Genomic DNA, 12,469 nt, shown 5'->3' with positions numbered 1-12,469 from the left:
CGGGGAGGAACCAGCCAACCAAGGACACAGTGGCTGTGGCTTCTGAAGCCCATCTTCCCAAGCAGCTTCTACCAGCCAGAGGTAGCAAAGGTGCTTCCTGTCCCCAGGTGGGGAGTGCGTGGACAGGGGAGGTGGCAGAGCTGGGCATTGCCATGTCACAGACTGGCTGGCAAGATGTATATTTGCAGGGGAGAGGGGAGCAGGGGCTAAACAAATACCTGCTGTCTCAGCTTCTTAGCCAAGGTGAATTCTATAAAAATGGTGAAGGAGTAGTGCCTCCACATGGGTCTGAAGTTGGGAGGTACCTTGTTCACCACCCCCAACCCCAAACCCATCCTGGCCAACCGGGCTTTCTTAAAAGAAAGGGAATGGAAGGCCAAGGTCCCCTCAGTGGGGTGACAGGCAGCAGACTCAAAGGAGCCCAGAAAGCCAGGGGCAGTAGCCCCTCCCAGCCCAGGACTCCACCCACCCACGCTGGGAGCAACCGGAAGGGCTGGCTAGCCCTGTCCTGGCTCTCTCTGCCTGCCCCAGGCACAGGAGAGTATGGCAGGGGAGCCTTGTTCTGAAAGAGAGGAAGTCACCAGTTACGATGATTCAAAGCAGGGCCCCAGAACCCAGAGCGGCAAGAAGTATAAGGAAAAAACACTCTGCTTAGGGAAGACAGGAGCACCCAGAAGACTAGGCACCCAGAAGTGGCCAGAGCCAGGAGCTGGGGCAAGTGCCAGCACTGTTATGATTTCCACTATCACCATGAAGTGGAAGCAAAGTGTCAGACACAGCCAGAAAATCCTCTAGCAGCTCCCAGAATCTTCTAGGGGAGTAAGAGAGGAGGCTTGGGATAGGTTCAAGTGTCTTTTTTCACTTCTGAGATTCAAGTGATGCAACAAGATCTTGCTAATGTCTAACCTCAATCCTCCCTGCTCTATGGTCCCTCTCCTCGCGGTTCACATCTCTTCAGCATCCCCACCCATCCAGCACTCCCATGTGTCATCCTACAAACCTTACGAAACACCCACCAAACATGGGGTATATGAGCCTCATCTGGAGCCAACACCATCTCCTCAGAGCCACAATGACTTTGTTCTGTCCCGTGGAGGCTGGGGTCAGGCCTCCTAACCCCCTACATCTGGAGGGGAACCCAAACCTGGCTCTTTGGGCTCCTCCGGGCTCTCATTTCTTGGGCCCAAAAGGAAGACAACAAGATCTGCTTTGTGTACATTATGAAAGTCAAGGGATTTTCTAGGACCACTCCAAATGGAGTGTGGGGTGCCAGCGTCCCTGGGGTCCTGGAGACATCTGGCCTGCCTGCCTTTTGAGCCCTGTCATACTAAAGCCCATTGGCATCACCTGGGAGCTGCCATATGCCAGGTCCCATGCTAGGTGCTGGCTAAACCCTCTCATTTAAAACCAAGTCCAGGAAAAACATGAACAACTATTTTGGCATCTTCCACATCCCCTCAGGGTTGACCCAGCCTCCTCCTACCAGTCCATTCTAAGCCTTCAATCCTTTTGGACAGATGAAGCCAGGAAAAGGAAGTGGAGCAGACCCCAATGTATAGCGAGTGCACAGGTGAGGCGGGCACCTAAGTGGAGACAGGAGTCCATTGCCCAGACCCCCAATCCACGCTGGCACTGACCCACTTTCTCCTCAGGGCTGGCTGCCCGTCTTCCCCAGGGGCTCAGAGGCAGAGCCTGAGCCCGAGACTGGGAGGCAGGACGCCGAGGTTCTTGGCTCCACCCTACGCCCATGCCCCAGTTTCTCTGGTCACCCAGAGAGGAGGCGGCCACTGCCCTCCCTCCTCCCTCCTGGGAAAGGGAAGAAGAGAAAGTGTAGAGTGTGCTGGGAGGTGCTGGGCAGGCAGGTGTTGTCATGAAGTTTGTCTCCTTCCCACGCTACGGATAAAGAATCTGGCTACCTTCTCCTGGGGCCCTGTCACCACCTAGACTGGCTCGCACAGCGGGCCTCACTCTTGCCCTTCTGGGCCACAGCACAGAAGACAGGGCAGTGACTAGAGCAGGCCTAGATTCCAGGACTCAGGGCAGCTCCTCCAACCTAGTCGGGCCAAGCCCAGGAAGGGAACACACTCTGCTAGTCCTTCAATCCTACTGAGTGAAGAAGTAGTGATCAGTTCCAGAAAAATGAAGAAAGCCTAACTCCTCAAGCCCCCTTTTGCCTGAAGAGAAGCCCGGTACCAGAGAGAGTGGCCTCCCTAGGGAAGCAGGCAGCCCCTTCAATGGGCCCTGCCTGTACTCAGGACTAGAGAAAGAGGCAAATCAGGTCAAATGCTGGTGTTTGGCCCAGTCTAGAGGTAAGCCAATCAGCTCCGCTCTCCAGGGAGGAGAGGTAAGGCCCAGGAGTAAATCACTTTGAGTCTCTGCCTGCTGCGCCTTACCCAGAACTCTCTCTTACTAACTTTTTTGCTATGAGGGCAGGGAAGAAACACTTTCTATTCTTCTTCTGTTTTCCCATAGGCTGAGCTCAGAGTCTCACATGTGAGGGATAGTCCGCAAGGAGTTACCAAACAGGAAAGCTCCTACACTGAGAGAAATGTAGGGGAACCCAAGAACAGTGCTATTGTGTCTTAAGGAAAGAGGAACAAATCTTTGGGGATTCAGAAGGGGGGGAGTGCTCAGGAGCAGGCCATCCAGGCCCTTGGGACTAACCATTGTCATCATGCCCACCTCCCTCCCCAGCCCCGTGGTCCCTTGCTCTTCCTGGGCCTCTCTGCAGGGTGTCCACAGGGGAAGTAGACGACACCACATGCTCCAGCTACAATTCGTGGTTTCATTTTACTTCCGTGGAGCCCAAAGGCACATGGTATCCAAGCTTCTGCCTGGCGCCAGGTACCCACAGTCCCAGCCCAGATGCCACCCTGAGCTCCGGGAATAGCAGATGCGGGGACCTTAAAGAGGACGAGCTGTGGGGAGGTGACTGTCCCTGGAGCAGTTCTAACTCCACAAGTGGGACAGCCAGTCTCAGAGCCCCAGGAAAACATAGTGGAAGGGCCTCAGGGAGCGCTCCCAAGCAATGATCCCACTTCTGAGGCCTCTCCACAGTCCTAAAATGAGGCCCCCTATCTCTGACCCCCTCTTTCGCAAACACAAGAAGACAGCATCTCCCCCTACTGGGGGGAGCTGAAAAGCTGGACAGGAGATGCAGCCAATTCTATAGGCCCCAGTAGGGAGGCTCCTCCTGGCAGGGCTCAGGAGCTGCTCCCGGGCTGCCCGACTCCTGCACTGGTGGAAGCCTCCAGCTACCACCACACTCCCGCCATCAGAAGTAACTGCAAGCGAAACTGCGACCACCAACATCTGGAAAGGCAACCTAGTGACCTCATCTATCGAGGCTGACTATTTTAGCCTTTACTTAAGGGACTAAAATCCCAAAGCTGGGAAATGTCTTTCCCAGCCACCAACAGATGCTTTGGGAAGCTTCTGTTCCCTTGGCCCTGTCTTAGACCCCAGGCCTGGTACGACTGGAGGTGGCTCCTGACAGATCAGCACAGCAGCTCAGAGGAAAGGTGTAGCTGACACTACCACTGAGCACAACTGACCCTACTAGTGGGCAGTGGCCAGATGAGACAGGCAAGGGACTGATGAGAACCCACTAGGCCTCTCCTCTTCCTTTACCAGCCCAGCCTCAGAGGAGGAAGCAAGAAGTCGATGCTCAACAGCCCACACTCCAGCATTGGAGTCACACAGACCTCTGCATGAATAACACCTGGCACAACCCCTACAGGTTGAAAGCAGGCAAGGGCAGAGGTGGGAGGACCCGAGAGGGAAGCACAACTGCACAACCTCTGCAGGAGGGTTCTTCAGGCAGAGCTGACTCAGTACATCTCCAGCTGGCACTCTACTCTGCCCGCAGCCGATGCCCCGGGCATATCATGTTGGGAAGGGAAAGGGGAGGCAGCACAGCCCTGACCAAAACAAATGGCACAAAACCAAACAATCCCATCAGCTTCCAGTTTCCCTGAGTCTGCCGAACCCCTCAGGAACCTGGTCAGGGCCTCTCCCACGTATCACCAGCACCAGGGCCCCACAGAAGGCATCAGGTCCAGCGAACTGACAAAGGGGAAGGAAATGAGAAAGGGCACAGACTCCTCTGTGGTACTGCTTCTGTCTCTCCTGCAAATGGGTTTTCTTCTCTAGGCCCTAGGATCCTCATCTCTAAAAGAAGAAAAAATATCACGTGCCCAGGCAGTGGCGCAGTGGATAGAGCACTGGCCTGAGACACTGAGGACCCAAGTTTGAAACTCTGAGGTCGCCGGCTTGAGCATGCGATCAGTGACATGATCCCACGGTATCTGGCTTGAGCAAAGGATCACTGGCTCAGCTGGAGCCCTCTGGTCAAGGCACGTTTGAGAAAGCAATCAATGACCAACTAAGGTGTTGCAACTATGAATTGATGTTTCTCATCTCTCTCTTCCTATCTATCTCAAAAAAAAAAAAAAAAGAAAAGAAAAGAAAGAAGAAGAACAAAAAATAAAGAAGGAAAAATATCCCTCTATCCCTATAGAAAAAGATGTGGGGGACAGGACAGGTTATTGAACAAGAAGAGCTCTCACCCTTTAAGACTGCACAGAAAGAGGCATCCAAGGAAAGAAGGCAGTTATTACTTTGACCACACTGACCCATGACCCTCCTGTGAAACTCCTGAGGGTCCAGCTCAGGCCACTTGAATACATCCTCATGGGCAAACACCCAGACCCACACACAAAGCTGCCTGGAGTCCCACCCAGAGACTATTTCTGGCAGCATGAGGCAGGCTCCTAAGAGCAGGGAAGAATAGGAAATCTCAGAGTCAAAGACCCCAGTAGGAATCCACCATGTCTAGGGCCCAAGAGGAGAAAGGGTAGTGTACCTGACTGAGAGAGCCAAGACTCCTCTACCTACATGTCACCGCACCCCACCCCAATACTACACACGCAATGCAGATCAAGGCCAAAGACCCTACAAGCCTCCACTAAAAAGAAAATATGGAACACAGAGAAACATACGACCAGGAAGAGAGCCACCACCACAAAAAGGAAGTTTCACATTCAGCCACGGTAGGGAACGTCCAACATCATCCTCAGACCTTCCAGAGACACTCAGGGATCCATACCCCCTCGCAGGCCTGCCTGTCTTGGTGATCAGGGCAGGACAGAGATAAAGCTAAAAGCCCCCAGCTGAGAGGGCAGGCATGGAAACAGAGTTGGACCCATGCCCTCTAAGGGCCAGTCCAGATTGCTGACCCATCAATTCTCAGTTGTACCCCATGATCAATAACATTAATCACCTGTCCTTTTCTTGCAATGCTTCTCCACTCCTGACTCTCTTGGTCCCTTACAGCTCAGACTGGCCTGGGCTCTAAGCCTGCACAGTCCATATCAGACAAAGCCACCCCAGGATGCCCTTCTCCAGCCTCCCAGCTCTTACCCGACTCGGTGGGAGAGTTCATGCCGGCTCTGGGCCTGCAGGAAGCTGGCGTTGGGGACTGGGACAGGAGGGGATGGAGCTGCGGTGATGTCAAGAGAGACAGACGATAACAGACAGACGGACGGGACAGGAGCCCGGGGCCGCTGTGCCTCTAATGCCCATCCGAGGCCATCCTTCGGGGCGAGTAGGTCAGGCACTCAAAACGGCATCCCTGGGGAGAGATGGAGCAGGGTTAGAGGCCCCCAACTCAGCAATCTGGGAGTTGAAGGAGACCTCAAAGCTTGTCAATTTACATCTGGGGAAAAGAAGGGACTACTGACCAGGGGCGCAAGGGGAATCAGCAGAACTGGACCAAATCCTGATTTCTTCTCTGACTGCCAGCACTCAAGGGAAGAGAAATGGCCGCAGTAGTCACACCCAAACTCTTTTTTTCAGGTGACAATACCCACTGCCAGGTACAGACTCCCAAGGGTGCCCCATGTGGGACTGGATGTGCCCAAAGCAGAAAGCACAGGGAGGCTCTGAACTCTGTCCATGGCAGTGCAGAGACAGGGCTGACCCGGAGTCCGGGCCGAAGTTCAGGGAGAAACTGGTATCCCAGCCCCAACAACCTGAGTTGGAACTCTCGGGTAAGTGTCATCTCCTCCCTACTCTCTGGCCGACTCTCGAAATGTGATGCTTCTATCTTGGTCTCCCCCTCTTTAGCAGTTGGTCAGGGAAAGAGGGAAAATGTTTTCTACCCATAACTCATGCTGTTTCCAGAAATTTGGAAAGGCAGATATTCACCCCACATCCAGTGCCTCCAGACCTGGGTCCAGGGCCCAAGCCCAGGGCTTTGAATGTGTTGTACAGGTTGCACCCTGTGCAAGGTCTGAAATTCAGCCTGTGCTCTGCCTATGAGGCTATGGGTCACTCAGGCTGAGCCCAACCAGAATAATGGACACCTTTCTCCAGTTTGTACAAATGCACCAAAAGGCCCAGCAGTATGTCTGCTGAGGCTAATAATGTAATAGAGAATGTCTCAGTATTAACAGACCATGAGTTTGCCAACCTGTCACCACTCCTTTCAAGCTAGTCCTCAAGCCTCAGATACTATGCTTGCACCCACTTGGGCTTTAAACAGCCCACCATCCCCACCCCCAGATATGATTTCATTCATTTTCTTCCAAATTAAGGTAAGCCCTCCAATACCCAGTGAAATTGAAGTAGCAGGAAGTGATCAGATGAGGCTGACAGGAGCTGGATGTTTAAGCCCTAACTATGCTCCAGCAGCCAGGAACAGGCAATCAGCTCTGCCCCTAGATAGCCCCACCTCCTAGCAAGATAAATTCTCAGTAAGCCTTGAATTCATATGGAGCAAGTATGGAGTCAGCCATGGTGGGGATACAAGAACAAACACACACACACACACACACACACACACACAAGCATGCCCTCACACACATGCACATACACTAAGAAGACTCAAATCTTCAGAGGCCTACTTGTTCCTTGCTCTTATCCACAGGGTTTAGACTCTAGCTACAGAAAGGTGCACTCAGATTGGGGAGGTGGGAGGAGACAGTGAAGGGACTGAATGGCTCCTGACAGGCACAGGTGTGGGGCAAGGACAAAAGAGGCTGTGCAGGGCTGGGGCCAAGCTCAGGAATGCAGCAGGTGGGGCTGCTGGTGCCCTGGCAGGGCCAGCGTAGGCAGATTGCTCAGCCCGTGCCCAGCCGGTGCCCACCCGAGGCTGGCGCCCAGTCCTGCTCACACCCTTTCCGTGGGCTGAGGAACAGAGCTTCAGATATTCCCACGATTCCCAGCAGCCTGTGTGGCTCAGCCCATCTGCCTAGTAAAAGACACCTCCACAGCAGGAGAGAGCCTCAAAGGTACAAAAACTAAGTTATTAGTCCTGAGCCCCCATTATCCTCACCCCTTTGGGAGAAGAAGGAGGGGTTCCTAGAACTCCCAAGGGCTTAGGACTCCTCCCACCCTGCAGGATGCAGCAGACCCCTGGGCCCTGTCCACCTGCAGAGTGTCGCCAATACCCCCAGCAAGCCTCCCCAGTGAACAGGGGCCTCATGGGAAACAAAGCAGCATTCACTGCCTGATCAGGACAGCTATAGATTCTTGTCTAAGTTGCGGCATAAAGTGGAAAAAGGGCAGTGTGATGGTTAAAACTTGGCCTATTTGGTCCCTCCTCTGCCAGAGAAAAACCACTGCTAACTAGTGTTAGATGAGGGTCTCCATGGTCAGTTGGGGACCAAGAGCTGTGTGGCTTCTATATGGCAAACTAGTGAGAAGCCCAACTTCCTTGACATTATAAGTAGGTACACCTCATGGCCTTGTTCCTACCCCATCAACTCTGTCAGTCATACCTCTGTCCCACCCCAGGATCCAAACCCACCTCAAACCTCCAGCCAGGATGGCAAGGCAAAGAATGAGAAAAGCATCTCACCTTTGACTAAGTCAAATGAGTTAGAGCAAAACCCCCAGGGGACACCCCCCATACATGAGCAATAAAAACTCTAGCAGAGGGTGGGAGGAGAAGGGCAGACAAGTGAGGGAGCTATGAAGCAATATAATGCCCCAAAGGCCACCAGTTTACAGAGCTGCCCTGCAGGGACCTTGTCCCTCAAATAGCTCCCCTGGAATTCCTGGGGAGTCAGGTGTCCCTTTGAGGGTCTTTCTGGACTCCAGCACTACCTGGCAGGCTTCTTCTAATACACCAGCTCTGGACCCTCCTAGAGGCAGGCCCAAGTCTGAGCATCGTGGACAGGATCCCCTTCCCAGGTCACAGGTGGCCAGATGAGTTGTCTGAACTGTCTGAACCAAATCCTGTGAACCTGAGATTACTCACAATCTGAGATCTGCCCAAAGACTTCATCAGAAAGCTACAAGCCCAGACATCCCATCCCAAGGCACAAATGATCTCTCATCTTGACCCCTCCTGACTGTGGCCATAAGATACCATTTTCCCCAGCCTCCAAAAGCTTCCATTGCCATGTATCTTCCCCAAACTGGACCACTAAAAGCCTGGGGTTATCAGAACCATGAGGGGTAGTTGACTTGGATGTCCAGGCCCCAAACTAAGAGAAGGGGGAGGAGGGCAACAGAGGAGGAAAAAAGGCACCAGGCTGGCAAATTCATTTTTGCAATCAGCCCATTTCTGTTTGTCTGCTCAGACACAGCTCCAGGCATCTGCACAAACCAGATGGAGGAGGCTGCTATTTCTAGAAAAAAAAGGGGGGGATAAGAGGAGAGGGAGGAAGGAGGCAGAAGCAGAGGGCAGAAGACCCGGTCTGTTTGCCCTAAAACCTCAGGCAGAACGATACCCCCTCTCCAGCACTCCCAGACAGGGTCCCCATTCAAAAGAGGGCTGGGGCCAGGGCTGGGGTGAGGTGGAGTGGGGGAAAAGAAAGGCAGAGAAAGTTTAATTAGCCAAAGTCGGCTACAGGCTACAATAGGCCCCCTCACAGGCTGCATCAGGTTTTCATTCATGAGCAAGCAACAGTGCTCCAAAAATGCCAAGAACCGCCCCCCTTGCATTCTCTCCCCCACCCTACCCCCACCAACAGAAGTGCGTCCTCTAGCAGGCTGGCTGAGCTTGATGCCGTGTTCCAGACATCCCTCCTCAAAAGGATGTGAGTAGGAAGAATTAATTATTAAAGAGCAGCTGGTACTTTGGCACAGACTGTATTCCCCCCAGCTCCTATAGCTGGTCCCCCTCCCCCCTTATGCAGAAACACAAACTACCCCCCCATCCCCAGGCCCCATTTCTAAACACACAAAGATGCCACCCCTAGGGAAATCAAACCTTTGTCTCTGCAGCTCCTTAGAGAGAGTGGGGCATGTGATACTGCTGCCCCCCACTCCCTCCAAATTATGGGATCCAGCCACAGGGGAAATGGGGAGGAGGGGAAGGTTGGCACAGAGCTAACATGTTCTCCGTCATTGCCCCCAAGTAACTTGCACCTGGTATCTCGTCCCTGGCAAGCATACATTGCCAAGACAGAATGGAGATATTGGGTACCCCCCCCCAACTCAGAGAGACCCTCTCCTGTCTCATCAAGACATAGCCAAATCCAAATCCAAGGCAGAACGGAGCAAAGAGAAGATTCAAGAGAAGGGGCAGGAAGCAAACCAAGATCTCCCCAAGCTCTGTGTTTAGGAGGAAGAGGAGGAGGGAAGACTGGAATGAAGAAGTAGGCAGCCCCCAACATGGCTCATCCACCATCCCCAGCCCAGCATCTGGACAACCAGCATAGGCTCAGGGGCCCTGATGCCTAGAACACAGACTGAAGACCCTCCCTGCCTATATCCTGTGAACATGAAGAGGCTCAGGGCAAGATCCAGCCCCTAGTTTAAGTCCTGCAAGGCAGTCTGGTCAGGAGTCTCTCTGGCCAAGACTACTGGATCTCCCATGCCCTCCTTCCTTTTGTTCCTACAATTCGGCTCCATCCTCCCTTCCCAGTTGGACCCTGAATCCAAACACCAGCATCACCACCCCCAATCACCAAAGCTAAGTCCAAGCCCCAGGAGAACAGTAGTCTTGAGCATCCCCCCAAAAGCAACTGCAGCTGCTACTCATCACCGTATCTCAGAAGGCCAATAGTGGGGGTATCAGGTGGTCACCTTCTCCCCCAAATGGGGCACTCCCACCTTCCCTTCTTCTCCCCCCCCCCCCACCAATCAGACTCACAGATTAGTTCTCATCTTCCCCAGGGCCCCAGAGAAGGGTGGGGTAGGAAAGTGGCCTCCCCTAAATTAAAAGACAGAGGCAGTATCACCATTTCCATGAGATACAGACCCAGGATGAAAAATGGGGAGCACCCACCCCAGACAAGAAACAAGGAGCTGGTATCTCCTAGCGCGCGCTCGCTCGCTCTCTCTCTCTCTTTCTCTCTCTCTCTCCCTTCCTTCTCTCTCTCTCTCTCTCTCTCTCTCTCTCTCTCCCCCCGTCTCTGGCTCCGGGGTGTCAGACGGGAAAAGAAGGTGGGAACAAACGCAGTAACGCCTCACGGGGGAGGGGATGAGAATAACGAGAGAGAGGAGAAGTAAGGTGGGCCCGTAGGCCCCCTCCTCATGCACGGAACTCAAGGACACAAAAATGAAGAACGCGTTCTTAGGTCTGGGTAGAAGCGCTGTAGGGTGGGCAGCGCTCCTCACCTCAGAGTACCTCACCTCTTCGTTGGGTGTCCAACGAAGAAGAGTCTGCATAGAATCCGGGTGCAGGGCTCAAATCGCTCTACAACGCAACATGCGCCACTTGGGAGGGGGCAAATCAGACAGCCTCGGCCGCGTACGCGCCACTTGCGAGTGCGGGTCACTGGAAGGCGGGCCCCTCCCTTACCTGCAGTAAGGCGCCGCTGCATGGGAGGGGCGGGGAGGGGCGCGCAGTAATCCGAAGGTCCGGCTCTCCGGCTGGCGATGCTCCTGGGGGGCACCGCCAGGCACCGAGAGCCGGGAGGAAGGAAGGGGGGCGCGGAACGCGAGGCGCCCGCGGTCAGCGACTGTAGGAGAAAGGTGCGCCGCCTCACGTCCCAGGGGCCCAGGGGAGGTGGGATCTGGGGTGGTGCGGTGCGCTCACCCCCTGTGGCTTGAGCTCCGGCTTCGCGGGCAGCAGGGACAGCGGCGGCGGCGGCAACAGCGGCAGCGCCTACCCGACGACTCCTCCATCTTTGCGGCGCTCCTCCGGCTCCGCTCGCCGCCGCCACCAACAACAACATTCGGAGACGTCACTCGCACCACGTGACCCGACCCCGAGCTAAAAATAGATTCAGACCGCCCCCCTCCCGGCTTCAGCATCCACCAACCCCTCCCCTCCCTTTAGGCCCTCCCTCCGGGGCGGGGCCAGAAGCGCCACCGTGACAGCTTCTTAAAGGTCCGGTATCCAGCGAAGAGCTGGGCTGAGAAGGGGGTGAAAAGCAAAGGATACGAGCCTAGCAAGTTCTGGAAGGAGCGCTGCAGGCGGCCGGGTCTGACTGCTGGGGCTCAGACTTTGGGACGCTCGATTTTCCTCCCCGGTTTCCTCGACTTCCTTTTCAAACCGTGGATGGTGCAATCGTTGCCTGCTTAAGCTTATTCCTAACACGCCCTACCGTGGCAAGGGAGGGAACTGAGGGCCAGATTCCTAGGGGCTGAAAGGGCCACAGAGGCCCCAGGGAAGATGTCAGTACCCAGCGAAGATGCCAGGCTGGAGGGGTTGGATGTCTGGGACAGGTCTTGAGTTCAGATAGCACACACTACATCCATGCCAGGGAAAGAAAAGATTAGGAAGAGCCAGCCTATGATTGTAATAGTCCAAGGTCTTCAAAAGGAAGACTTCCGGTCCTTGTCTTGAGTGCCATCTTCATCTTACAACTCCCCTTAGGTAACAATATGAGTACCTGTGATTGAACCTAGACAGTTTGTCAATAACCCAGTAATTCCACTAACGAAAATTTATTCTAAGGAAATAAATATGTATGTGTTCAAAAACAAGTATGGTCCTGATCGGTGGTGGTGCAATGGATAGAGCATCTACCTGAGATGCTGAGTTCCCATGCTCAAAACCTTAAGATCGCTGGCTTGAGCTCATGCTCATCCGGTTTGAGCATGGGGTGGCAGGCTGGAGCATGGGATCATCAACTTGATCCCAGGGTCACTGGCTTGAGCCCTAGGTCTCTGACTTGAGCAGGGAGTCACTGGCTCAGCTTGAGCCCCCCATCAAAGAATGTATGAGAAGCAATCAATGAACAACTAAGGTGATACAACTACAAGTTGATGCTTCTCATCAACTTTCTCTCTCTCCCTGTCTCTTTAAAAAAAAATGAGTATGGAAGGAAAGAGATTGTTTATAATGATGTGGAAAGTTGGAAACAGCCTAAATATCTGTCAGTGGGGGATTGGCAAATAAACTTAGGGTATGTTTACTCAGTGTAATGCCATTCAGACATTAAAAATGATATGTCTATATTGACCTGCAAAGATGCTTATGATATATTGTTTTCTTTTTTTTTTTTTTTAACAGAGACAGAGTCAGAGAGAGGGATAGACAGGGACAGACAGACAGGAACGGAGAGAT

The 12,469-nt window shown here is 53.6% G+C and overlaps 1 protein-coding gene across 6 annotated transcripts in view; it reads right to left on the bottom strand.

Annotated features, from left to right (window-relative positions):
* The window catches only part of HDAC5 (histone deacetylase 5), a 35,178-nt gene extending 24,033 nt beyond the window's left edge, over positions 1-11,145 (bottom strand). For 5 of the 6 annotated variants that reach the window (XM_066263494.1, XM_066263498.1, XM_066263497.1 and 2 more), the window contains exons 1-2: positions 10,994-11,145; positions 5,422-5,632 (exon numbers count right to left, since the gene is read on the bottom strand). In XM_066263494.1, coding sequence (XP_066119591.1) covers positions 5,422-5,443 — 22 coding nt within the window. In that variant the 5' untranslated portion in view covers positions 5,444-5,632; positions 10,994-11,145. Of the gene's footprint in view, positions 1-5,421; positions 5,633-10,587; positions 10,952-10,993 lie in introns of those variants that run through there. The other variant, XM_066263495.1, reaches the window with a different exon arrangement.
* Between the last annotated feature and the right edge of the window lie 1,324 nt (positions 11,146-12,469).

The sequence above is a fragment of the Saccopteryx bilineata genome, chromosome 2 (genome assembly GCF_036850765.1).
Source record: "Saccopteryx bilineata isolate mSacBil1 chromosome 2, mSacBil1_pri_phased_curated, whole genome shotgun sequence".
NCBI lineage: Eukaryota > Metazoa > Chordata > Mammalia > Chiroptera > Emballonuridae > Saccopteryx > Saccopteryx bilineata.
Note: the sequence above shows the minus strand (reverse complement) of the source record. Positions and strands in the feature narration are given on the sequence as shown.